Source organism: Neomonachus schauinslandi, chromosome 13 (assembly GCF_002201575.2).
Source record: "Neomonachus schauinslandi chromosome 13, ASM220157v2, whole genome shotgun sequence".
NCBI lineage: Eukaryota > Metazoa > Chordata > Mammalia > Carnivora > Phocidae > Neomonachus > Neomonachus schauinslandi.
Genome location: NC_058415.1, coordinates 6,282,727 through 6,309,923, shown reverse-complemented (window position 1 = coordinate 6,309,923; position 27,197 = coordinate 6,282,727). Strand labels below are relative to the sequence as shown.

Here is a 27,197-nt window from a genome sequence, read left to right as displayed (position 1 = left end):
CTTGCATTTGCATGGTACATGCTTTTCCAGCCTTTCACTTTCAGTCTACATGTGTCTTTAGGTCTGAAGTGAGTCTCTTGTATACAGCATATAGATAGGTATTATTTTTTTTTATCCATTCCACTACCTTATGTCTTTTTATTGGAGCATTTAGACCTTTTACATTTATTTATTTATTTACTTACTTTATTTATACTTTATTTTATTTTTTAAAAGATTTTATTTTTTAGAGAGAGCGTACACAAGCAGGGGGAGCAGCAGGCAGAGGAAGAGGGAGAAGCAGGCTCCCCAGGGAGCCTGATGCAGGGCTCCATCCCAGGACCCTGGGATCATGACCTGAGCTGAAGTCAGATGCTTAACTGACTGAGTCACACAGGCGCCCCTATTTATTTATTTATTTTTAAAGATTTTATTTATTTATTTGAGAGAGAGAGCACGAGGGTGGGGAGGGGCAGAGGGAGAAGCAGATTCCCCAGTGAGCAGGGAGCCTGATGCCGGGCTTGATCCCAGGACCCTGGGATCATGACCTGAGTTGAAGGCAGATGCTTAACTGACTGAGTCACACAGGCGCCCCAGACCTTTTACATTTAAAGTAATTATTAATAGGTATGTACTAGTTACCAGTATATTACTTGTTGTATTGTGTTTTTTTTTTTTTTAAAGATTTAATTTATTTGACAGAGAGAGAGAAAATGAGCAGAGGTAGCGACAGGAGAGGGAGTGGGAGAATCAGACTCCCCTGTTGTGGTTGTTTTTGTAGTTCTTCATTGTTCCTTTCTTCTTTTCTTGCTTTATTCCCTTGTGATTTGATGATTTTCTTTAATATTATGCTTGGATTCCTTTCTCTTTATTTCTTGTGTACCTATTGTAGGTTTTTGCTCTTTATTTCTTGTGTACCTATTGTAGGTTTTTGATTTGTGGTTACCATTAGGTTCACATAAAACATCTTATGTATATAACATTCTGTTGTGAGTTGATGGTTGCTTAAGTTTGAGCACATTCTAAAAACAAAATTTTTACTTACCCCTCCACATTTTACATATGTGATGTCATATTTTACATCCTTTTATTTTGTGTATTCCCTTGACTGATTTTTGTAGATATAATTGATTTTGCTACTTTTGTGTTTTAACCTACATACTAGTTTTATAAATGATTAGTCTATTACCCTTATTATATATTTGCATTTACCTGAGAAACTTTTTCCTTTTGTAATTTTCTTACTTCTAATTATGGCTTTTTTCCCCACTCCTAGAATTCCCTTTAATGATTCTTATAAGACTGATTTTGTGGTGGCAAACTCCTTTAGCTTTTGTTTGTCTGGGAACTCCTTATCTTTCCTTTTATTCTGATTGATAATCTTCCTGGGTAGAGTATTGTTGGTTGCAGGTTTTTTCCCTTCAGCCCCTTGAATATATCATGTCACTCCCTTCTGGCCTGAAAAGTTTCTGCTGAAAAATCATCTGGTAGCCTTGTTGAGTTTCCCCTTTGTGTAACTGTTTTTTCTTACTGCTTTTAAAATTCTCTATCATTACTTTTTTGCCATTTTAATTACTATAGGTCTTGGTATGGACCTTGATGGATTAATCTGTTAGGGCCTCTGTGCTTCCTGGGTTTGGATTTCTGTTTCTTTCCCCAGATTAGGGAAGTTTTCAGTTATTAGATCTTCAAATACATTTTCTGCCCCCTTTTCTCTCTGTTCTCTTTCTGGGAATCTCTGTAATGTGAATGTTATTACACTTGATGACATCACTGAGTTCCCTTAGCCTCTTGTCATTTTTAAAAATTCTTGTTTTCCTTTTGCTGTTTAGCTTGGTTGCTTTCCATTACCCTGTGTTCCAAATCATTGATCTGCTCTGCATTCTATAATCTGCTGTTGATTCCCGCTAGTGTTTTTTTTATTTCAATTACTGAATTCTTCATCTCTAACTGGTTCTTTTATATTTTCTACCTCTGTTGAAGTTTTCACTGAGATCATTTATACTTTTCTCAAGTCCAGTGAGTATCTTTATGACCATTACTTTGAATTCTGTATCAGGCATATTGCTTATCTCCATTTCATTTAGCTTTTTTCTGTGATTTTGTCCTATTCTTTCATTTGGGACATATTCCTCTGTCCCCCCAGACTCTGTGTTTGTTTCTATGTATTTAGGGAGGTTAGCTACTTCTCCTGGTCTTGAAAGTAGTGACCTTGTGTAGAAGGAATCCTGTGGTTCCCTGTAGCACAATGCCCCCTAGTCACCAGAACCAGGTGCTCCAGGGGTGTCTTCCATGTGGGCTGCATACACCCTACTGTTGTGCCTGAGCTGCATTTGCCTTCAGTTCAGTTGGCTGCAATGACCTACTTTGCCTGCTGTGTGTGCACTGGACAGGATTTGGTCCCTGTGCTGTTGAGGATCCTGTATGAGGCCTCTGCAAGCTCATAGGTAGGCAGGGTCAGCAGTAAAACTAGCTTTTAATAAAACAATTCCATTTAAAATAGCATCAAAAAGAATGTAATATTTAGGAATAAGCTTAACGAAGGATGCAAAAGATTTGTACAGTGGAAACTACAAAGCATTGCTGAAAGAAATTAAAGAAGACATAAGTAAATGGAAAGGCATCCCATATTCATTAGGTTGAAAGACTTACTGTTGTTAAAAGTCAGTACTACCCAAGACAATCTGCAGAGTCTGTGTAATCCCTATCAAAATCTCAATAATTTTTTTGCAAATAAGAAAAACATATCGTGAGATATATAGGAGATTTCAAGGGACCCTGAATAGCCAAAATAATCTTGAAAAAACAACAGAATTGGAGGTCTTGTATTTATTGATTTCAAAACTTAGTGTAAAGCTATAGTAATCAACTAGTGTGGTAGTGGCATTAGGAAAGACATATAGACCAAAGGAATAGAATACTGAGCACAGAAATAAACTCTCACATATATGTTCAAATTATTTTTGACAAGGACACCAAGGCCATTCAATGGGGAAATGACTTTTTCCCCCAAAAATTTGTGGATAAAAACTGGATTTACACATGCTAATAGATGATGTTTGACCCTTACCTTATACTGTCCACAAAAATTAACTCAAATGGATCAAAGACCTAAATGTAAGAGCTAAGACTATAAATCTCTTAGAGGAAAACACAGGATAAAAACTTTATGACATTGGGTTGATTTCCAATAGAATGATTTCTTAGATGTAACACTAAAAGCACCAAAAGCTTTGGATTGATTTCCATTGGAATGATTTCTTAGATGTGACACCAAAACACAGAAACAAAATAAAAATGGGTAAATTTAATTACATCAAACTTAAAATCCTTTATGCATCAAAAGACTATCAAGAGGGGCGCCTGGGTGGCTCAGCTGGTTAGGTGACTGCCTTCGGCTCAGGTCATGATCCTGGAGTCCAGGATCCCTCTGGCCCTCCCTCTTCTCGTGCTCTCTCTCTCATTCTCTCTCTCAAATAAATAAATAAAATCTTTTAAAAAGAAGACTATCAAGAGAGTGAAAAGGCTACTCACTGGAATGGGAAAAATATTTTCTAAATACACATCAGAAAAGGTGTAACTTCTAGAATATATAAAGAAGTCTCCTGCAACTCAACAACACAAAAACAAATAACCAAATTAAAATAGGTGAATGACTTGAATAGACATTTCTCCAAAGAAGATGGCCAATAAGCACATGAAAAGATGCTCACTATCACTGGTGATTAGGTAAATGCAAATCAAAAGCGCAATGAGATCCTATTTCACATTCATTAGAGTGGCTGTTATTCCAAAAGGAAAATAACAAGGATTTGCAAGGATGTAGAGAAATTGAAAAACTTGTGCACTGCTATTGGGAATGTAAAATGGTATAGCCTCTGTGGAATTCAGTATGATGGTTCCTCAAAAAGTTAAAAATAGAATGAGCATATGATCCAGTAATTCCCCTCCTAGGTATGTACTCAAACGAATTGAAAGCAGGGACTCAAACAGGTATTTGTACACTCATGTTCGTAAGCAGAATTATTCACAAAAGCCAAAAGGTGGAAATAACCCAAATGACCATTAATGGATGAGTGGATAAAGAAAATATGGTATATACAATGAAACATTATTATACCATAAAAAGGAATGAACCTCTGATACATGCTACAACATGGGTGAACCTTAAAAACATTATAGTAAGTGAAATAAGCCAGACACAGAAGGACAAATATTATATAATTCCACTTATATGAGGTATCTGGAATAGCCAGTTTCATAGAGACAGAGACTAGGGTAGTGGTTACCAGGGACTCACAGTGATGGAATGGGGAGTCTTGTTTAATGAGTACACAGGTTCAGTGTGAGATAATGAAAAAGTTCTAGGCATGGATAGTAGTGATGGTTGTACAACAGTGTGAATGCACTTAATGCCAATGAAATGTACACTTAAAAATGGCTAAAATGGTAAATTTTATGGTATTTGTATTTTACCATAAAAAATGCAAAACTGTAAAACTCCTAGAATATAATATAGCAGAAAATCTAAGTGATGTGGGTTTGCCATGATCTTTTATTTTTATTAAAAATTTTATTTAATTACAGTATAATTAATGTACAGTGTTATATTAGTTTTAGGTGTACATTATAGTGATTCAACAATTCTGTAAATTACTCACTGCTCATCGAGTTAAATGTACTCTTTAGTCTTTAATCCCCATCACCTATTTCCCCCACCCCTCCAACCACCTCTCCTCTGGTAACCATCAGTTTGTTCTTTATAGTTAAAAGTCTGGTTTTTTTTGTTTGTCTCTTTTTTCTTCATTTGTTTTGTTTTTCATTTGATTTAATTTCATTTTTCATTTGATTTGTGAGTGAATAATGAATGACCTTTTAGATATAATACTAAAACATGATTCATGAAAGTAAAAGTTGGTACATTGGACTTTATTAAAACATGAGCCTTCTTTATGAAAGACACTCATTGGAAGTGAAACAACAAGCTATACATGTATAAACACGTTTCTGATAAATGACTGGTATCCAAAGTATACAAGAACTCTTAAAATTCAACAGTAAGAAAACAGACAGATTAAGAGATTAGCAAAAGGTATGAACAGACATTTCCACCAAATAAGATATAATGGATATGAAAAGATGCTCAATATCATATATCATTAGGGAATTGCAAATTAAAACAATGAGATACTGTTGCATACCTATTAGAGTGGCCAAAATCCAGAACACTGACAATATCAAATGCTGGTGAGGATACACAGTAAGTAGCAGGACCTCTAATTCATTGCTGGTGGGAATGCAAAATGGGACAGACACTTTGGGGAACAGTTTATCAGTTTTTTTCAAAAGTACATATTCTTAGCATATGATCTAGTACACCCAAAGGAGTTGTAAACTTATGTCCACACAAAAACCTGCACACAGATATTTATAGCATCTTTATTCATAATTGCCAAATCTTGGATGTAACCAAAATGTCCTTCAATAGGTGAATGGATAAACTGATATATCTATACAATGGAATGTTACTCAGTGCTATCAAGAAAGGGCTATTGAGCCCTGAAAAGACATGGAAGAATCTTAAAGGTGTATTACTAAGTCTTTTAAAAGAAGATAATCTGAAAAGGCTGTATACTGTGATAACTGTATGAGTTTCTAGAAAGGCAAAACAGTGGAGAAAGTAGAAAGATTAGTGGTTGGTTGCCAGGGACATGAGGGGAGGAAGGGATGAATAGATGTAGCACAAGAGATTTTTAGGGCAAGGAAACTGTTGTGTATGATGCTGAAAGGATGGGTACATGTTACACAGATTTGTCAAAACCCTAGAATGTACAACACCAACTGTGAACCGTAATGTAGACTGTGGGCTTTGCTTGATAATGATATGTGAGTGGTGGTTCATCAGTCATAATAAATATCCTACATATAACAAATGTACAAATGGTAGGTGATAGGGTGATAAAAAGTCAGTTAATTAAAAAAAAAAACAATGCAGAATGTACAACACAAAGGATGAAACCTAACAAACTGTAGACTTTCATAATAATAAATAATAATTATAATAATATGTCTTTATTGGTTCATCAGGTAATGCAACTGAACCACACTAATGCAAGATGTTAATAATAGGAGAAACTTTTTGTGAGCAAGAGGGTAGATGAGAACTCTCTGTACTTTTTGCTATATTTTTCTGTAAACTGAAAACTGCTTTGTATTTGCTTTGGTACCACATATACCAAAATTGGAATGAAAACTGCTTTAAAAATTGTTATTTCATTAAAAATATAAATAAATGTTTTCAGTCAAAAGAAACAAAGATACTTTTTTAAAGAGAAAAAATAAATGTGCCCATGCATATAGCTGCTAAGTGCTGGAATGCAGTTCCTACCCATGTCTATTGGATTCCAAAGACTCCTTTCTTTTTCCCGTGATATCCCTTGGATCCAACTCCAGTTGGAGTTAATTTTTCTTTAATTCAATTAGCCAATGTATAGTACATCATTATGGAGTTAATCTTAATAGTGAAGGCTAATGAAGATTAATGTCTTGTACCTACAGTCATTGTAGGTACAAGAGCAGCAAGCATGAGTGAAGGTATAGGTTGATAACTTCAGTCTTCTTTCTAGACCCTTCTCTCTTGCTTACCTCAACTCTCTAGGCTATAAGTGAGTCTAGAAATGATTTCCCAAGTCTCTTGCTGGCAGCAGGGTCCATGTGTCACAGTTATGGCCAGTATAACATAAGCACACATGTGGAGATTTCTGGCAAAGCCTTTGCTTTTCTGATCCAGACACTAAACCTTCTTCTGTTCCTTTCTTTTCCTGCCTAAAGTACACACTCAGATCCAGAGGTGCAGCAGCCATCTTGGGACCATGAGGTGAGAGGCATAAGGAGGAAGACCCATATACTAAGCATAGCTGACTGGAAATGTGTGAGGAGCCTGCTTGCATCATTTAGGGTTGGATATTTAGTCCATAGGCTTCTTGGAAGCCACCATTGTAGGGCTTTGTTATTTACAGAGAACACAATCCTAATTGATACACATATACAAAGAGTAAATTTTTTTATATGAGAAATAAGCATACAAACATCTCTTAACCACTGTATTTTGGACTAAAATTTCACTTAGACCTCTTTTAGTTAAACATATTTCTTATTTTTTAAAAAGGGTGAAATGAGTGTTATTTCTGCACATGTTGTAGGAAATTAGTTTCTCGTGAGAATTTTAGGGGGACTTTGGTAACATGAGAATTAGATATCTTAAAGATGTTAACGGATTATTTGAGTGTGTATGGTTAACCATAGATTGTACCACTTAAAATGTGGTCATATCATCAGAGGTAGTGAATGCAGATTCTGGGACCAGGAACCCCACCTCCAGGGCTTTTTTGGAGGTGCATAAGAGGGATATGAGTTAGGGCAGGGTCTGGGGAGATGCCTTATGTGTCTGGGAATGCCTCTTCATTCTGTTGGGGCTAAAATTCCTGGGTACTGCCCTTGTTCTCCTTTGTTGGACTTTGCATTTCAGATAGCGCTCTTTCTGGCTTTGTCCAAGTGGCTTATGGCCTGTGAGGTTCTGCAGCCACCTATGAAGTTTTACAATGTAGCCTTGGTTAGTACGTAATAAACCTTAGAAGACTCATTATGATTAACCATTATGGAGATTTGAAATTGGGGAGAATATTTAAAATTCTGTTTATAGATATTTGATAGAGATTAACTTGCTATTTAAGTTTTCTGTAAATGCTGCCTAGAAATGTAGGTGTATATAAGTCAAAGGAACTGGCTAAATACTAAGGTACTTGTTAATTTACTTTTCTTACAAGTTTTCATATCATTTCACAGTTATTTTGTTATAGAAATGGTTTGTAAATTCTCAAATAGCAAACATAAAGTTTGTTCCCTTGCTAAATCAGTTCTTCTGTAATATATGACACTCAGTTGTTTATTCTCTTTTATATATCTATTCATTTTTCTCCTTAAAAAAACATAATTTACTTTTAGTGTCTTAGATGGTAGAATTAGAAGAACCCTAGTTTGAAAAATACTTGAGTTCATATGTCCCCAATTCAGTTAAATGGATTTAGTGTTCAATCTGATTATTTGCAATTAATAGTTCAATAAGACACAAAAATCTTTTAAAATCTATTAGAAAAGTCCAAGTTTTGTGACTCTTTATATATCCGATCTGAATTAATATCAATAAAAACATTTTGGTCCATTTTGTGTACCTGGTGTTAGGCATTGTGTACGTTATTTTTTTATTTTTATCTCTTGCTATTAATGTGTTTAATATTAAGTAGTGAGATAACATTTGGGCATTAGGTCTGGAGGAAAAAGAGTGGGTGACAGATTATAATTTATCAAATACAAATTTTAAAAATAGGCTTATCCTTTCTCACTAGTGCAAAGCAAAATGTTTTACTAAGCCATCAAAAATTTTTTTGAGTTATTATGTGTGGTTAAGATGATAAAGATTATGTCACTTTAAGTTAACAGCATTAAAAAAGCAGTAACAACTACACCATTAATAAAAAAGGCAAAATATTTTTTGGAATAAAAAGTATTATTAGCAGAAACTATAATAATGCAAGGAATATTTTGTTACACACCAAATGAAAAGCCGAAACACTAAATGATGATTTCTCATATTTTAATAATCAGTGGGGTGACAGAGCCATCAGTGAATGTGTCATCAAGAATCATGGGAACAGTAGATGAAATACACAATACTTTCATCTCAGCATAGTATAGCAAGCTCTTTTCTGGTACAACCTATATGACAACACTTCTCACTTAAGTTTACATAGGGCTGTCTCTTTTTTCGGGAATGTTTATCTAAGCCTGAGTTTTCTAATTCTGAAAGACTTTTCTCTTCAGCTTCATATTGTCCACTAAAAACAATTTTCTTCAATTCTTCCAAGTTAAGATTTGAACTTTCCAGTGCAAGTTGTAGCTCTTGTAATGATGGCTGCCTCGCAGACAGTGTTGCCTTCAGCTCCTGTGACAAATTAGGAATGTATTCCAACATTGTATTTAAGGTTTTTGTATTGATGATGGAGGATGGCTCGATTTCTAAACGGGGAGGGGAGAGAGGGAAAAATACTCAAGTCAAGGAACATCAGGAAAACAAAATTTTGCATAGAAGTAAAGGAAAGCATTGTCTTAATAGAATTAGTATCAAAACAGAATCAACAAGTATCCTAATTAAACAACTTAGAGTATTATAGTTGGGTGGCTTAAATTACTACAGCATCACCAAGATTCTGCTTTATTCCAGAGACCTTCTGTCATCTTTCTTCATGTCCCCTTAATGCTTTCATCATAGCAGTTTTGACTCTCCCTGATTTCTGAAGTCATCTTGGTCATTGAAAACACTCAGTTTGATGACAGATGAATTTTTCTTACCTGGGTAATTTTCTTCTATTACTAACTTCTGAGTTGTTATTGCAGTCCTATCAAATATTCCATGGTGGCAAATTACTGCTTCAGGATAAAGTTAAAGTCAGAATTTTCAACTGCTCTGATCTAAACGTCAGGAGATAACCAGTCTCTGACGTCCCTCACACATCTATTTAACAATTCCTTTTTCCCAGAGTATTTACTTCAAATAAAACAATACTCTAGTACTTTATCTTTCCTCCTAATGCTTTCTCATTCACGTTCTAAACTGACAGATGAGAATTTTTTAAAATTTTATTTTATTATGTTGTTAGTCACCATACAGTACATCATTAGTTTTTGATGCAGTGATCCACGATTCATTGATTTCATATAACACCCAGTGCTCCATGCAGTACATGCCCTCCTTAATACCCATCACCGGGCTAACCCATCCCCCCACCCCTCTCCCCTCTAAAACCCTCAGTTTGTTTCTCAGAGTCCATAGTCTCTCATGGTTCATCTCTCCCTCCGATTTCCCCATCATTTTTCCCTTCCTTCTCCTAATGTCCTCCATGCTATTCCTTATGTTCCACAAATAAGTGAAATCATATAATTGACTTTCTCTGCTTGACTTATTTCACTTAGCATAATCTCCTCCAGTCCCATTCATGTTGATGTAAAAGTTGGGTATTCATCCTTTCTGATGGCTGAGTAATATTCCATTGTATATATGGACCACATCTTCTTTATCCATTCATCTGTTGAAGGGCATCTCGGCTCTTTCCACAGTTTGGCTATTGAGGACATTGCTGCTATGAACATTGGGATGCATATGGCCCTTCTTTTCCCTACATCTGTGTCTTTGGGGTAAATACCCAGTAGTACAATTGCTGGGTCATAGGGTAGCTCTATTTTTAGTTTTCTGAGGCACCTCCACACTGTTTTCCAAAGTGGTTGTACCAACTTGCATTCCCATCAACAGTGTAAGAAGATTCCCCTTTCTCCACAACCTCTCCAACATTTGTTGTTTCTTGCCTTGTCAATTTTTGCCATTCTAACTTCTGTAAGGTGGTATGTCAGTGTGGTTTTGATTTGAATTTCCCTGCTGGCTAATGATGATGAACATTTTTTCATGTGTCTTTTAGCCATTTGTATGTTTTCTTTGGAGAAGTGTCTGTTCATGTCTTCTGCCCATTTTTTGACTTGATTATTTGTTTTTTGGGTGTTGAGTTTGAGAAGTTCTTTATAGATCTTGGATACCACCCCTTTATCCGTAGTGTCATTTGCAAATATCTTCTCCCATTCTGTGGGTTGCCTCTTTGTTTTGTTGACTTTCTTTTGCTGTGCAGAAGCTTTTTATCTTGATGAAGTCCCAAAAGTTCATTTTTGCTTTTGTTTCAGTTGCCTTTGGAGATGCATCTTGAAAGAATTTGCTGTGGCCAATGTCAAAGAGGTTACTATGTTCTCCTCTAGGATTTTGATGGATTCCTGTCTCACATTGAGGTCTTTCATCCATTTTGAGTTTATCTTTGTTTTTGGTGTTAGAGAATGGTCAAGTTTCATTCTTCTGCATGTGTCTGTCCAATTTTCCCAGCACCATTTATTGAAGAGACTGTCTTTTTTTCCATTGCATGTTTTTTCCTGCTTTGTCAAAGATTATTGACCATAGAGTTGAGGGTCCATATCTGGGCTCTCTGTTCTGTTCCATTGGTCTATATGTCTGTTTTTGTGCCAGTACCATGCTGTCTTGGTGATCACAGCTTTGGAATATAGCTTGAAATCGGGCACCGTGATGCCCCCAGCTTTGTTTTTCTTTTTCAACATTTCCTTGGCGATTCGGGGTCTTTTCTGATTCCATACAAATTTTAGGATTGTTTGTTCCAGCACTTTGAAAAATGTCATTGGAATTTTGATCGGGATGGCACTGAAGGTAGAGATTGCTCTGTGTAGCCTAGACATTTTAACAATGTTTATTCTTCTGATCCATGAGCATGGAATGTTTTTCCTTCTTTTTGTGTCATCTTCAATTTCTTTCATGAGTGTTCTGTAGTTCCTAGAGTATAGATCCTTTCCTCTTTGGTTAGGTTTATTCTGACGGTTTTTGGTTTTTGGTTTTTGGTGCTATTGTAAATGGAATTGTTTCTCTAATTTCTCTTTCTACAGCTGCATTGTTATTGTATAAGAAAGCAACTGGGGGCACCTGGGTGGCTCAGTTGGTTAAGTGACTGCCTTCAGCTCAGGTCATGATCCTGGAGTCCGGGAATCGTATCCCACATTGGGCTCCCTGCTCAGTGGGGAGTCTGCTTCTCCCTCTGACCCTTCCTCCTCTTATGCTCTCTCTCTCTCTCAAATAAATAAATAAAAATCTTTTTAAAAATTAAAAAAAAAAATAAAGCAACAGATTTCTGTGCATTGATTTTGTATCCTGCCACATTACTGAATTGCTGTATGAGTTCTGGTAATTTGGGGGTGGAGTCTTTTGGGTTTTCCACATAAAGTATCATGTCATCTGCGAAAAGAGAGAGTTTGACTTCTTCTTTGCCAATTTGAATACCTTTTATTTCTTTTTGTTGTCTGATTGCTGTTGCTAGGACTTCTAGTACTATACTGAATCTCTTCCCCCAACTGCCCTTAAGATGGTTTCCTTGGTTCTTAGATTTGTGAGTTTTACTCTTACATGCCAGGGTGTTGGCCTGTTTTCCTTGATCTTGGGAGGGGTCCTCTCTGCCTCTAGGACTCGAATGTTTGTTTTATTCCCCAGATTAGGGAAGTTCTCAGCTACGATTTGCTCAAATATATCTTCTAGTCCTCTCTCTCTCTCTCCACCCCCTCAGGGATTCCAGTAATTCTGACATTGGAACATTTCACAGTGTCACTTATTTCCCTGATTCTATTTTCATGGATTCTGAGTTGTTTTGCCCTGTCCTCCTCTTTTCCCTTTTTATCTATTAATTGGTCTTCAGGGTCACTAATTCGTTCTTCTGCCTCACTTACCCTAGCTGTTAGATTATCTAGATTAGATTGGATTTTATTGATAGCATTTTTAAGTTCTGCCAATTCAGCTTTCATTTCTGCCCTTAGAGACTCTATGTTGCCATTAACTGATTTCTCCATTCTAGCTATTGTCTTCACAATTGCTAGCCTGAATTCCATCTCCGACATCTTGGTTATATCTGAATCCATTTGTAAATCTATGGCATAAGTCATAGTTTCTGAGTCTTTCCTATTTTGGGGGTTCCTCCTCCTAGTCATTCTGTTGAGGGGTGGTTGAGGGAATGTATACTGTCCAAATTATTGACCACAACCCAAGCAAGATGCACCTGTTTTCTAGGGACCTTAGTGTTGCTGGCCTCTTGTTTTCCCTTATCTTCTGGGGGAGGGGCCTGCTGCGCTGTTACTCAGGCAACCCTGTTTGGGCAGAGTTGCCCTGCCCCCTGTGGCGGGGGATGGGCTCAGTGAAAACCAGTTTTTGGGGCTTTTGTTCTCTGGCAGTTTCCCTGGTGGCTTTCCACGTCTCTTCTAAGAGTCAGAGTAGAAGACACCGTTTCCAACCCTCTGCCTGTTCACAGTCTGAGCAGAGAGATCACAGTCTGTTCTTCAGTGAGCTCTCCAGGCCACACTATCTCTGTTTCTGTCTGTGCTGCTATAAGCTACAGCGTCCTGGGTTGTGCGCCCCTCAGCAGGGCTCCCAGTCCTCGCCTCCGGGTCAGGGCACATCTCTGCCCTTTGTGCTTCTAAAACCACCAGCTGCCCCCAGTTCGCACACACAACCCTGCCACTCTGGGTTTCCATCTTGGGGGCTGCCCTAAAGTCCTTTCCCCACTGCTACCGGTCTGTGAGCCTGTGCCCCGTCCCCAGTGGGGTAGGCTCTCGCTCACTGGCGGTGTAGGATCCCCACGGCCAGGCTCCCTCCCCCTGCCATTTATCCTCTGATATCTGCCAGTGGAATCACCGCTCCCTGCTTCATACCTTGAAACCAACCGCCTGCGATATTCTGTTTGTAGAGATCCAGATTTATCTTCTTATATCTCAGGCTGATTTCGTGGGTGTTCAGAGTGGTCTGGTAGATATCCAGCTCAATTCCAGGGACCAGTTGGAATAGGGTCCCCTACTCCTCCGCCATCTTTTTTTGACAGATGAGAATTTATACCATTTTTGGTATAAATTTGCATTTTCCTTCAGTAAGGTATCCTAAGTTTAATTCAATCTCTTCATAAAATTCCCCCTGCTCTAATTTAAATCTTCTATAGTTGGGGCCTTACTGAATGCAGAGAAAAGCTAATAGTAACTTTCCATGTACTTAAAGCCAATTAATTAATTAGGCAAAACAACTGTAGTTTCTGTTGTGTTTATTCATAGCTGTGTTTTTTGGCATTCTTTTTCCATCTGTGGATGGACATATAAGGTGTTTTGACATCTTGGCTATTGTGAATAGTGCTGCAATGAATGTGGGAGTGGCAATATCTCTTCAAGATCCTGATTTCATTTATTTTATTTTATTTTATTTTTATTTTTATTTTTTTTAAAGATTTTATTTATTTATTTGACAGAGACACAGCGAGAGAGGGAACACAAGCAGGGGGAGTGGGAGAGGGAGAAGCAGGCTTCCTGTGGAGCAGGGAGCCCGATGTGGGGCTCGATCCCAGGACCCTGGGATCATGACCTGAGCCGAAGGCAGACGCTTAACGACTGAGCCACCCAGGCGCCCCCTGATTTCATTTATTTTAGATGAATATGCAGAAGTGGGATTGCTAGATCATATGGTAATTCTATTTTTTTTTTTTGAGGTATCTCCATCGTGTTTCCCATAGTGCTGCGCCATTTTGCTTTGCCTTCCCACGAACAGTATACAAGGGTTCTAGTTTTTCCACATCCTGAACAATACTTGTCTTTTTTTTATGGGGGAGGGGCAGAGGGAGAGGGAGGGAATCTCAAGCAGACTCCACAGCCAGCACGGAGGCTGATCTCACAACCCTGAGACCATGACTGGAGCCAAAATCAAGAGTGGGACACAACTGACTGAGCCACCCATGTGCCTGTCTTTTTTTTTTTTTTTTTTTTTTGATAATAGCTATCCTGACAGTTGTGAAATGATACCGTTGTGGTTTTGATTTCCATTTCCCTGATGATTAATGATATAGAGCTTCTTTTCTTATACCTGTTGGCCATTGTATGTCTTCTATGCAAAAATGTCTATTCAAGTCTTCAGCCCATTTTTTAATTGGGTTATTACCTTTTTTGCTATTGAGTTGTAGGAGTTCCTTATATAGGTTGGAAATTAAACCCTTAGCAGATACATGATTTGCAAATGTTTTCTCCTGTTCCATAGGCTGCCTTTTCACTCTGATTATTTCCTTTGCTCTGCAGAAGCTTTTTAGTTTGATGTAGTTCCACTTTTCTACTTTTACTTTTGTTGCTTGTGTTGCACTCTTTTATTAAAAGTGTTTTTTAAACTTATTTTGAAACATCTTGCAATCAACAACTTTACCTTCTTAAGTCTAAATAAAAGATATTCTAATCAACCTGAAATCATATAAGCAATCTCTTAACCACTGTATTTTGAACTAAAATTTCACTACGATAGACCTCTTTTAGTTAAAAATATCTGTCTTATTTTTTAAAAGGGGTGCAATGGGTGTTATTTCTGCACATGTTATAGGAAAAAATGGTTAGTTAACAATTTGATAATATGAAAACAAAAACTAACAATAGAGGTTTTAAACTCATGAATAACAAATTATTGACATATACTTCCAAAAGATTCTTAACTAGTAATTTAGACATTTTTCTTGATCTTCACTTGCAGGAAATATTATGTTAGGTCATTTCTAATTAAACTGTGTACTGGGGGGCGCCTGGGTGGCTCAGTCAGTTAAGCGACTGCCTTCGGCTCAGGTCGTGATCCCAGGGTCCTGGGATCGAGTCCCGCATCGGGCTCCCTGCTCCCTGCTCAGCAGTCTGCTTCTCCCTCTGACCCTCCCCCCTCTCATGCTCTCTCTCTATCTCATTCTCTCTCAAATAAATAAATAAAATCTTAAATAAATAAATAAATAAATAAATAAATAAATTGTGTACTGGGTAGCAATTAAGAGAGTTCTTTGAAAATAGTTTAAATCACAGTACTCCTACAGAAATAGAAATTTGGCTAAATAGCTATATATACATCTTCTCAGAAAATCATTTTTAAGCAACAATTTGGAAACAACCTAAATGTCCACTAAGAATGGCTAAATATATATGGTAGATTTATGATATAGAATATTATAAAGTTTTAAATTATGTTTTTGGAGAATAACAATGTGAGAAACTGCTCACACTATAATATTAAGTGAAAGTCAGGAGGTATACATACATATTTCCAAATGCTTTTATTTTTTTTTCTTTAAAGATTTTATTTTTAAGTAATCTCTGCAACCAAGGTGGGGCTGAAACATACAACCCTGAGATCAAGAGTCACATGCTCTACCCACTGAGCCAGCCAGGTGCCCCTACATATCTCATTAACATTGCTTGCCAATTCCTCATTTAATATAGATATTTTTATTTCCTCATTAAATTCACATATTTTTTCAAAGTCTTTAATATCTCTGAGTGTTCTTCATTTTTTTTATATTTATGTATCTGTTTCAATCTTTAATATGAGCATATATTATTTATTCAGAAAAAGTGAATTGGCGCAGGAAACACAATGCAATCTGGTCATCCCTACTTTGAATCAGTAAATCCCTAAACTTTGTAGTACTTTTCTAATAATAATATATAAGAATTCTGTAAGAACTTGCATTAAATAAATTGGTCTCTGAGCAACAGTGTAGAAAAGTAAAGTGAATAGCTTTATAATCATGCTTTAAATCCCATAAAAGAGAAGCAAATGTTGGTTAGTATGCACAATAATTTTATATGAGGGTCACTTGTATACCGGATAGATAGGCTATAAAATATAGTTGTGATTTATCATAAATTGCATATATGTTGTGAAACATAAAACACTAAGTTATTTATAATTGAGCTTGCCTTTTCTGAATTTAGTATGACCCATTCACTGCTTAGAATAGTGTGTCTGTGAAAGTTTGCATTGCTACTTAACCTTAGCTTCCAGTTTATCTTTATAGTTTATTACTATAGAAGTTCTTTTTGTTTTTGTTTTGTTTTTTAAACCGTTCCAGATTTGAGCTGTACTCAATTCTGGGGTCTTGCTTTTAAAGAAAATCTGCTCCAGCTTCTAAATGCTTGAAGCATCAATCAGCTTTTCAGCTGAAAACTTCCCTCAGGCGAACTTCCCTTGACTTTAGGTCCCCTTCAGTTTCTCCTGTAGATTAGGCCCTTTTCTTTATTTTCAATACCTTCCTTATCTCACAAATGAACTTCAAGGTCCAGTGCAAAGACTAGGCCAGGCTCTCCCCTTTGGTGAAGTTTACAATAAAAATAAAATTAAAAGAGGAAATTTTCGATGGTGTGGGCCACAGCCCAGCCTTTTCACAAAGGAGTAGAGTCATTAATAAGCCCTTTCGTGTCTCCCACTCCAGGACCCTCTCAGGAGTCTCCAAGTTCTGCCCCAGGCCCTTTGGCACTCAAACCAGGGCACACTTGACTGCCTCCAGAGCTCTCAAGTCAAGATGCTCTGTCCAGTTGCCCCAGCCCCCAGCACGCCCTCTCTATGGCCCGCGGACTTGACTCTGGGGTCCAACTGGAATGGGTCCCACCTCCAACGGGTCTTTGGGCAACCAGCATCCTCTGTGGCTCCCCCTCTCCCCATTTGGATCATCCAGATTGCCAGGAGGTGAAGGGCTCCAAGTGCCTCTCAGGAGAGGCCTTTGTTCCCGCTGCTTTCCCTCCCTCTGGTGAGATCCCCGGTGAGACTGTACTAGAAAAGCAAATTACAAGGGAAAACTTCAAACTTTTAGGCATCAGCAGCCTCAGAGTCAGGGCTAAGCACGGGAAGCCCATGCGGTCTGGAGCCAGGGAGTGCAGGTGCCATTCTAAGTGGTCAGTGGCCTGCCAACAGCCAATAATAGGAAATACAGATCGGTGGGGGGCAGGGGTGCTCACCTGCAAGTGGTTCAGATGCCTGCCGAGGTTCCCGTGCTTTCTGGAGAGCCTTTCCCCCCCAGGAGACCGAGCCGCAGATCTGGATATGTAGGCGGACTAACTCGCGTCTGCATGCCTTAATTATATCGTTGTCATTCTGAGCGGGGATCCCTCTGGGAAGTTGGCTCAGTAGCAGCCATAACCTTAGCAGGTGGGACAAGTACAGGAGTGGCATCTTGGACCACATCGCTCCTGCTCTGGGTGTTTTTCCTCTAGGACTGCAGCCACTGTCGCCCACCGGTCTCTGCCTGTGTTCCAATCCTGGACTTCAGGCTGCTGTCCTGGCCAGATTTCACCAAGCTTTTATAGCCCTTGGGCGACCACTTAGACCTGAGTCAATTATCCAAGCTCCACCCCTTTCTCCACCCACCTCCTTGGAATTCTCCCCCCCCCACCTTTCACCCTTAACAACTTTCCTCCGTTTGCCCATCTTTCTGTTCTTGGACCCTTTACATTGTATATTTTTTTTCTTTTCTTACCCTTAAACTATTTTGTATACTTAAATAAAGTCAGTCAATATTTGAAGTTTTCCTTTATTATAAAGTTAGGCATGGCCCTTACACTAAATTATATCAAGAAAAATAAAATTGAAATCACCCATATTATCTCACAATTCAGTTTTCCATCATGAACATTTGTTGCATAACCTAATCTAAATAAGTTAATTAGTATAATGTCTGGTATATCAGTCCATAAAGATATAATGAATGAATGGATAAATTAACAAGAGAGAGAGAACTGATGACTTTTATCTAAATCCTGGTAAAAATATTAAAATTCTCAATGCATCACTTTAATCTTGTATAATACCTTAAGTTACAGAGCACTTCTCTACTGACTTTCCTTTGACTTTTCTGGGAGATTGATTGTAACCAGTTACTTGAGTATCTTAATTTTAGATTGTATTGTTTCTATATCCCTAGAGACTGGAGAGAACACACACACACACACACACACACACACACACACACACACAGAAACAACCCCCCCCCAAAAGATCCCGCAATTCTTGAAAGAATGTTTTGGTAATACAGGCTACAGAACAGACATCATGTTTGTTTGTTTGTTTGTTTTCTACTGTATTCTATGTTTACTGTATTTAGTGAGGTAATTTTTTTTAAAGATTTTTTATTTATTTATTTGACAGAGAGAGACACAGCAAGAGAGGGAAGACAAGCAGGGGGAGTGGGACAGGGAGAAGCAGGCTTCCTGCGGAGCAGGGAGCCTGATGCGGGGCTCGATCCCAGGACCCTGGGATCATGACCTGAGGCTGAAGGCAGATGCCCAACTGCTGAGCCACCCAGGCACCCTAGTGAGGTAATTTTTAATAGCTCCTAATTTAACAGTTTGAGATAATATGCCCGTTTCTAGATGGATATGAACTTTTAAGTAAAAATAGGTCCATTTTTTTCCAATAATTTATTTGCTTGTGTTCATAATGTACACAGATTACCTCAGTTCTACCAGATAAATCAGAGATTTGGAGGAAGTTAGGGTAGCTTTGATTAAGGTAATAACTCAACAATCACAAATACAACTATGGGATAGAATAATTCTAATTTCTAGATTGCTGCTAATTTCAACAGGACCCACTTGGCATTGGTCAAATGCTAAGCATTGCATAATTAAAACAACAATAACAAGAAAAAAACCCCAAAAAACCAACACTGACCAAAGCTATATGAGGGTCAGAGGTAGTGCTTTTACACAGGTTTTTGCTAAGATAAGCAGTTTGGGAGAGGCTTCTCAAAACCGAGGTTTGAAGGTTTGTTTGTGGGTTCACAGTCATTGCAAAAAATAATTCGTTTGCAAGGCTGCTCTCCAAAGTAATTGCTTGTGTAAAATTAAGTTTCTGGGGGGCAGTAGGTGGTGTGCACTAAAACTGCAGTAGGAGGCTGGTAATCAGCCTCTTGTGACCATCTCAGATGACCTCAAGGGGAAATCAAACACAGGAAGAACCAGAAAACCAGTTAAGCAGGGGCGTGCAAGCAAAATTTTTCAACAATCAGATATGATAGAAACATGTATTAAGATGACCTAAGGGTCTTTCACATGTCTGTGTGGAAATGAGAAAACCTTAATTGTTACAACCATAGCAAATTATACCTTGTGACTTGTCTTTGTGCTTGTGACTTGGAGAACTGCTTCCAAGCACGCATACCCCTTTCTTTTGCATACATAATCCTCTGTATCTAATAAGCTTCGAGGCAATTCTGCAGAGCAATTGGAAAGACTGTATCCTTGGCTATTGTCCCCAGTAAAACAACAGACAAAAGCCTTTGCTAGCCTACTTTGAGGTTGGTTTTCTTTCAGTCCACAGGGGGATTTTTACTTTACCTATGTAGTCTTATGGAGTCCTTGTAGCTGTCCAGTGAAATGGCCATTTTCCCATTTTATAGAGAGAAGAAGCAAGTTGAGAGTACTCAAGTAACTTGTTCAACTGTCTAGCACATGTGCCAGATGTGGGCTTACCCTACCGTTAAGAGTAACAGACAAATGCAGGGTTCACAGGCTTTGTAGGCACAACTAAAAGACATTTCACGTTGTTAAAACAAACAACAACAACAACAAAACCCAAAGAAACCTTTTAACAGAAAAACCAAATGTATGCCATACACATGTCTGGTAAAATGCTGGAGCCATGATTCCTACCCATGTTTACTGGATTCCAAAGCCCCCTTTCTCTGGTTCTACTATATCCAGCCCCAGTTGGAATTAATCTGCATGGTGAAGGTTAATAGATAAACATTAATGCCTTTGAAACAGTCGTTTTAGGTACAAAGGGTTAAGTGAAACTATAGATTGATTCTCTAGGCTGTACATTGTAGAAATGATTTCCCAAGTCTCTTGCTGGTAGCAGGGTCCATGTGTCACAGTTATGGCCAGTATAACATAAGCACACATGTGGAAGTTTCTGGCAAAGCGTCTGTTTTTTTGATCCAGACAGTAAACCTTCTTCTGTTCCTTTCTTTTCCTGCCTAAAGTACACACTCAGATCCAGAGGTGCAGCAGCCATCTTGGGACCATGAGGTGAGCAGCATAAGGAGGAAGACCTGTAAACTCCGCACAGCTGACTGGAGAGGTAAGAGTAGCCTGCTGGTATCATTCAGATGCTAAACAGTATTGATGGCTTATTCCCTAGGCTTGTTTAAAGCCCGTTACAGGGTTTTTGTTGTTGTTGTTGTTGTTGTTGTTATTTACAGAGAACACAATGCTAATTGATAAATATATGTGTAAGTGGAGTCATTTTTTATAGAGAAACAAGCTTACTCAGTAGCACTTGAGTTAGATATTTTAAAGATTGAAGTCATCATTTGAATGCTTTTACAGGATGGTTTACCACAGATTATCTTTGTACCTCTTAAAAACCAGTTATGTAAGAAGCAGTGAATGTACATTCTGGGACCAGGAGACCTACCTCCAGGGATTTTGTGGAAGACGTGGTGAGGGACTTGGGCCAGGGCAAGATCTGTGGAATTGCTTTGTGTGTCTGGTGCTATATCCTCGTCCTATCCAGGCTGTAGATTTCCTGGGAACTGCCCTTGTTCTTCTGGGTTGGATCTCCATTTCATAGAACTTTGTCCCAAGTGGCAGACAACGTCTGAGGTTCTGCAGCTCCTTATTGAATTCCCTTGCTCATGGTCTCCTACCTGCCCCACCTTCCAGCCTCCACTCCATCCAGTGGGGGTCAGCCTGTGGTTCTAAGAGAAACTCACTTTTTTAGAGAGATGAGACTCTGCTCTTTTATATTTCACCACTAATCTCTTTCTAGTAGCTTTACATCTTGTAGCAGATTCTCACTGTTTTCTTTGGTGCGTCAATAGCAAACAGTCCCACTAAGTTCCCATGATAATCAGCACTGCTTCAGATCTATTTTTGTTTGTATATTTCTTCCATCATTTCACTGGGATCTGGAGAAGGAGAAGAGGTAAACCCTTGTATTTTTTTTAAGCACAGTGATCAGAAATCAGTGCTGACTGTATATCTCATCGACATCCTTGGGACCACTCTAGATGTTTGTGCTTTCACTTCAGGTTATCATGTTTTATCAAGAAGACTGAAACAAAAAAAGAAGGGAAATTAGGATCTTCAGAAAGTTCTCTTATCAGCAAACCTTTGTATACTTCAATATTTTCTTATTTCTCCTCAAATACCAATAGATGTGCTAAGGGAATGTTCAGAAAGAATTATGCTACTGGATGGATACTTGTGAACAGGGATCTTAGTTTTGTCACTGATGATACATGTTTGTCATGTAGTAGGCTTTCAATAATAAGTCCCCAAATATGCTGTTGCTCACCATAAATGTTGATATATTGGGTCAAAAATTAAGGCCCAACATTATATGCTACATTGACATCTGGTGAAACAGGAAGGGACTTAAACAGCCTAACCACAAGTTCCCCACCCTACTTGCTCCCACAGTGGAGTCCAGCTCTCCTAGCCAAACAACTCTACTCATGAGGACCAGGCACAGCTCTTGCTCATCCCTCAGTAGTGGGTTTCATGTTCCTGCCAATCACATTCTTTCACAGTAACCAGGGGTTACCTCCCCTCTTGCTACTATAAGGCCTTCCTCATATAGCCCCTGGTTGTTTGCTCTGTTCTGAGGGCAGCTCCCATTTAGCCTTCTGTGGCATGCAGTGTCCTACCCTGAGCTCTGAGTGTATGTGACTAATAAACTGCTGCCAGTCTCATATGTCCAGTGTTGGGGGTCAAATGTTTATGTGGCCATCCCTATAACCTTGGGGCAGAATTTCCTCCCTCACCAATGGGGTGAAGAGGAGGCAATTAAAACATTTGGATCGTGAACAAGGTGGCCCGTTCATGACCAAGGACACCTTTAGTCAGCTTTAACTAACTCCTCTTGGCTAACTAACTGGTTCCATGATATGGCAAAGGCCCCCTGAGACAGCTACCAACTGCTGCAGGCTTGTGCTTTGGGTACACTTTTTGTCTTTGTCAATATTGCCATCTCTTCCCACCCTAAAATGCTCTCATCCCCAAGACAAGAATTGTTAATTGACTACACCACAGCTTGACATGTTGTTGGGTTTGGCCTGTGTTTGGCAGGTGGTCTCCGAGTTTCCTACCTGTAAAGGCAGATACAACTAACTTTAACTGTTTGGCTCTTGAGTCCCACTTACCAAAGGTCCAACTAGAACAATGTGGTCACTGCCTCTAGCCTGGTGACCATCACTGGAAGCTTGGCAGCAGCCATGTGGATATTGTGTGTGATTGTGCACCCATGAGATAGGCTCAGAGTTGGCCCTCTGTGAGTTTTGTGGAAAAGAAGGAGACCACTATGCTGGGGAGAATTAAACATAGCACCCCAGTTGCAGGCCTATGGCCAGGTGCTAATGAGAAGAGAAAAGGGGAGGGAGCATTTGGTACAAGTTCCAAAACAGCAGAAGCGTAACTAATTCCACTCTTCTCCTAATACAAAATCCCTAGCCAATGTACCTGGGTTTTGCTTAGTGTTGCTGATTACCAGCATACTAAAGGGCTAATCTGGCAATCATGGAGCTTTATGACTTGCACACAGGCCGTAGACAAAATGACCTTATCGTATGTGGACCCGGATCCTAGGGAGATTGACTGGCATTCCCTGGAGGAAAAGGTGGTTGCCTACAAGGCTGCTAGGCTTCCAAACTTTTCCCATAACCACCTGCACTATGGGTAATTGGATCAAGACAGAAACTAAAAGCCATGGCTTTTTGCAGTTAGAAATATGAAATATTTTGAGACAAATTGTATACAGAGAGCAAGAGAGATGCAGAAAAGAAAGCCAATAGGTGGGGTGCTGCGATTCATATACCTAACAGCGGACAACCCAGCAGGGCCCTTAAGTACCTCTCCTGCTACTGCTGCCTATGCTTCTTTCACAACACAGATCCTGATCCTCAGAGTTATAGGGGAAAACACCTATGGCATCCCGGTGGCACAGCAAGGAGTTAATTCAAACTTCTTTAAACCCTGTAAAGCAACCATTGCCATGGGGGTGGCCCCTAAGCCTGATGATACTGATTTGAAACTCTGGAGGAAGAAATTTATAAATAAGCATAGGGTAGAGAGGACACCCCCTGCCCTCAAATTATATTTAGTGGCCAACCAAAAAAGGGAGAGAGAGTAAGAGAAGGAAGGAATGAACGAACGATCAAACAAACCTGACTATAGGGGAAGGGGAAGAAAAAAAAGACCTGAAACAAAGACCCACAGTTAGACCCAATTGGAAGTCCAAAACTTACTAAAATAATGTAAATGGCAAAGAGATAAAGACCTGTTTATTGGCTCTTGAACCTCTATAGCACAGATTCTGAATTAGTTTTCACATCCGCTGAAATGTACCAATTGCTACCAATTGGACATACTAGACTCAAATTGTAGGTACACCTGGGGATCTCACATATTAACATGATACCCGCTATAATCCTCAGAGGTTACTACATATGAAATTAGAGAACAAATAGGTGTGTCTCACCTTAACCACTAAGACTGTGGATTTTGCCTAAATTACCCATTGCACCCGTTGCTCTAAAATAGATTTTAGTGAGCACAGATGTTCCAACCCAATAAATGATAAATTAAAATAAAGAAAATAAAGTTTTTGGTACTTACCAATTGGCTTGACAAAACGGGACCCCATTAACCCATCTGCACATTTTTACAAACTCTTGGGCTATTGTGTAAGACTTGTCCCAGGGTACTCCTTATCTCCATTACCCATAATCTAGAATGTTTTCTTCATTAAGATGTCTGATCCTTTGGATTAGCCAATGGCCCATGGCTCCCACTCCCAACCTGGGCCTTTACTCCAGCCCAAAGTTTCCTCAACATTGCAGTACATTAGAATCGCCTGGGGGAGCTTTAAGAAATCCTAATGTTATGTTGCATGCCAAAACAATTAAGTCAGTGTATCCTGGTGTGGGAACCAGGCATCAGTATTTTTGAAGATCTCTAGTTGTCTGTAGTGTGCCAAATAGTTGACAAACTACCATGTAGCCACTGCCCAAAGACTGGTGAAAGATTTTAGGAATAATGCCATTTAATTTGTTACTTATGCAACCCTGAAGAAATTGATAAGGTTAGAATTCCTAAATATACCAGTTTTTAGCATAAATGGGTTATGCAATACTTTAAATGTGTTGTAAAGAGCTAATGTCAGTATTACAAGGATATGCTAATATGGTGGAAAACCCATGTGTATATACAGAAAGGGGAATGTATTTTGGAACTTGTCTAAGGTTCTAGCCAATGTTTTATAGAAACGTATTAATTACATCAATCTTATATCCGTGGAACACATGTGAAAAATTAATACAAAGATGTTCAGTCATGGCTATTGAACCCAAATAATCATACTTTACTCCTTCCTACTTGATTTTCAACATTAACCTTTTATTTTGCAAGGACATCAAATGTCACTTAAAATTTGCATGTATTTGAAGAGATTAACAAGTTATATTTTATATTTACTTGTATCTGGCTCAATAAACTAACCTTGAAACAGCTCAGAATAATCCTTACTAACTTTTCTCAAACAATTCTCAAGCATGTATTAGCATGCCAGAGAGGACATATTTATTCTGTTGATATTTAAGAAGTATTGTTAGAAGCAAGTTTGAACAGAATTTTTATTCTTTTTTTTTTAAGATTTAATTTATTTGAGAGAGAGAGTGAGAGTGGGGAGAGAGGGAGTGAAAGAATCCCAAGCCGACTCCCTGCTGAGTAGGGAGTCCAATGCAGGACTTGATTCCAGGACCCTAGGATCATGACCTGAACTGAAGGCAGACACTTAACTGACTGAGCCACCCAGGTGCCAAAGTTTCAACAGAATTGTAAATTGCCTTTCTTATAAAGTTATGATTGTTTAATTCTACTTTTTTGGTTAACATTGACTGATAGATGTGAGTGGCTGTATTCTTTTTTTTTGAAAAGTAAGGGGGATACCCAAAAGCATTTGAGGTAAGAAATCACCCTGAACTAAGCTGACTGCAGTGGAGAAGAAAATTGATTAAAAATCTAGGGCAAGTTGTATGCCTCTATAGGATTATGAACTCTCTTCATCTATGATTCAGTGGTTTCTAACAAGTGACTTACTGATTTTTGATGAGGGTGCTTTTCCTGCTGTTAGGTATGTGTAGAATATCTGCTCATTTCATTACAATGAATGAAGAGACCTTCTTCTTACTTGCCTCCAGAGTGATTATATCGAACCCAATAACCAGCTATTTTGAATGCCTGGGACCACTTCCCTAGAAGGCACAATTTTCTCTGAAAACCCTATTTTCCTACTTTCAGGTTTTCTTGTCCACAGGTCCAGATAACTCAGGTAATTCTGGATTTTCCAGAACAGCCCTGATTTCAGTTTTATTCTTTTTAGTAAATATCAATTGTTTAAAGCATCACTAAATGTTATTTGAATTTTCATACCTTTTTTCCTGAAGTATCATCTAAATGCACTAAGCAAATATGGCCCCTGATCATGTCACTTTCCCCAGTTTTATTTCTCAAATATGTTCATTGTGTCCATAGAAAATGAATAGTCATTTTCTGATAAATAGGGTATACAATCAACTGATAAACAGAGAAGAGTTTGCAGTCAGCTGTTTCTCTTTGTAAAATAGAACTCATCAATTTTTTAGTAGAGTGAAAATAGCAATAGACATGGGATAAACTTGGGAGAATGTCAGTAAACACTGAACAATAATATTGGGAAATACTGAGTGCTTGTTATCTGCCAAATACTTTGTCTGCATTATCTCATTTTATCCCCCTAAGCAACCCTCTGAGCTGGCTAATATTAGTACTACCAAACTACCAGAGAGGTGATAGAGGAACAGAGATTCAGTCACATGCTCAGGTCTGGTGAGCAGTTGGAATGAAGGTTCATACTGAGACTCTATCTGCAGAGCTTGGGCTCTTAAAACCCTTGGGGATACTGACCACAGTTTCCTGAGAAATTTTGTAAACATGATTTTATTTTTCCCAACCAACAATCATGTTACACGTAATAGTGACAATGTAATATAAGTACCTTTTAAATTGGCATTTTATGCTGCTAGCATCACTAGCAATCTTTCAAAAATCGTCTGTTAATTTTGTATACCTGGAAAGCTAAAAAGTAATGGTTATTCATCACTCTTGAGGAAAAAAGTATACATTCTGAACAAAGTTAGAAGAGAGTCGAAATGATTGGACTGTAGATTCAAAGCTGTGGTTCTCAACTAGGGATGATTTGGAGACATTTTTTATTGTCCAACCAAGATGGTGGGGGGGTTGCTATTGGCATCTAGTGGGTAAAGTCCAGGAATGCTGGTAAACATCCTGCAATGACAATGCATGAAACAGCCCCCTACCACAAAGAATTATCTGGCCCCAAGTGTGCTGAGGTTAAGAAACCCTGGATTAAGGCAACAGAATAGTTTCATTTACACTATTAAAATTATATACTATTAAACACTATTAGAATTATCCAAGTAATTACAAATGCTGAAATGTGATGCATTTAATAAATTTACAAGGCTAATGGTCTGGCATATTGAGTCTAATATTATATTTTGGTGAGTTTTAGAATATATTGCTTTTATGCTGGTGTTTAGACTCAAGTTCTTGATTAATTGGCAGAGTACTAGATATTTAAATATTTCAGGAGTCAACATATTTCTTGAGAGTGTCTACATTCCATATAGAAACTGGTTGATAGGGATGCGTGGGTGGCTCAGTCAGTTGAGCTTCTGGCTCTT

At 38.4% G+C, this 27,197-nt stretch overlaps 1 protein-coding gene across 2 annotated transcripts; it reads right to left on the bottom strand.

Annotated features, from left to right (window-relative positions):
- Positions 1-8,665: 8,665 nt before the first annotated feature.
- Positions 8,666-20,894, bottom strand: LOC110584389 (prorelaxin). Of its 2 annotated transcripts, none has more exons than XM_021694423.1 (2): positions 20,870-20,894; positions 8,666-9,054 (listed from the first exon to the last, which is right to left on the bottom strand). In XM_021694423.1, exon 2 carries the CDS (start codon positions 9,008-9,010, stop codon positions 8,720-8,722), a length of 291 nt encoding a protein of 96 aa, XP_021550098.1. In that variant the 5' UTR covers positions 9,011-9,054; positions 20,870-20,894; the 3' UTR covers positions 8,666-8,719. The 2 variants fall into 2 exon arrangements, with proteins under 2 accessions (XP_021550098.1, XP_021550097.1); XM_021694422.1 differs by lacking the exon at positions 20,870-20,894 and adding an exon at positions 17,413-17,718.
- Between the last annotated feature and the right edge of the window lie 6,303 nt (positions 20,895-27,197).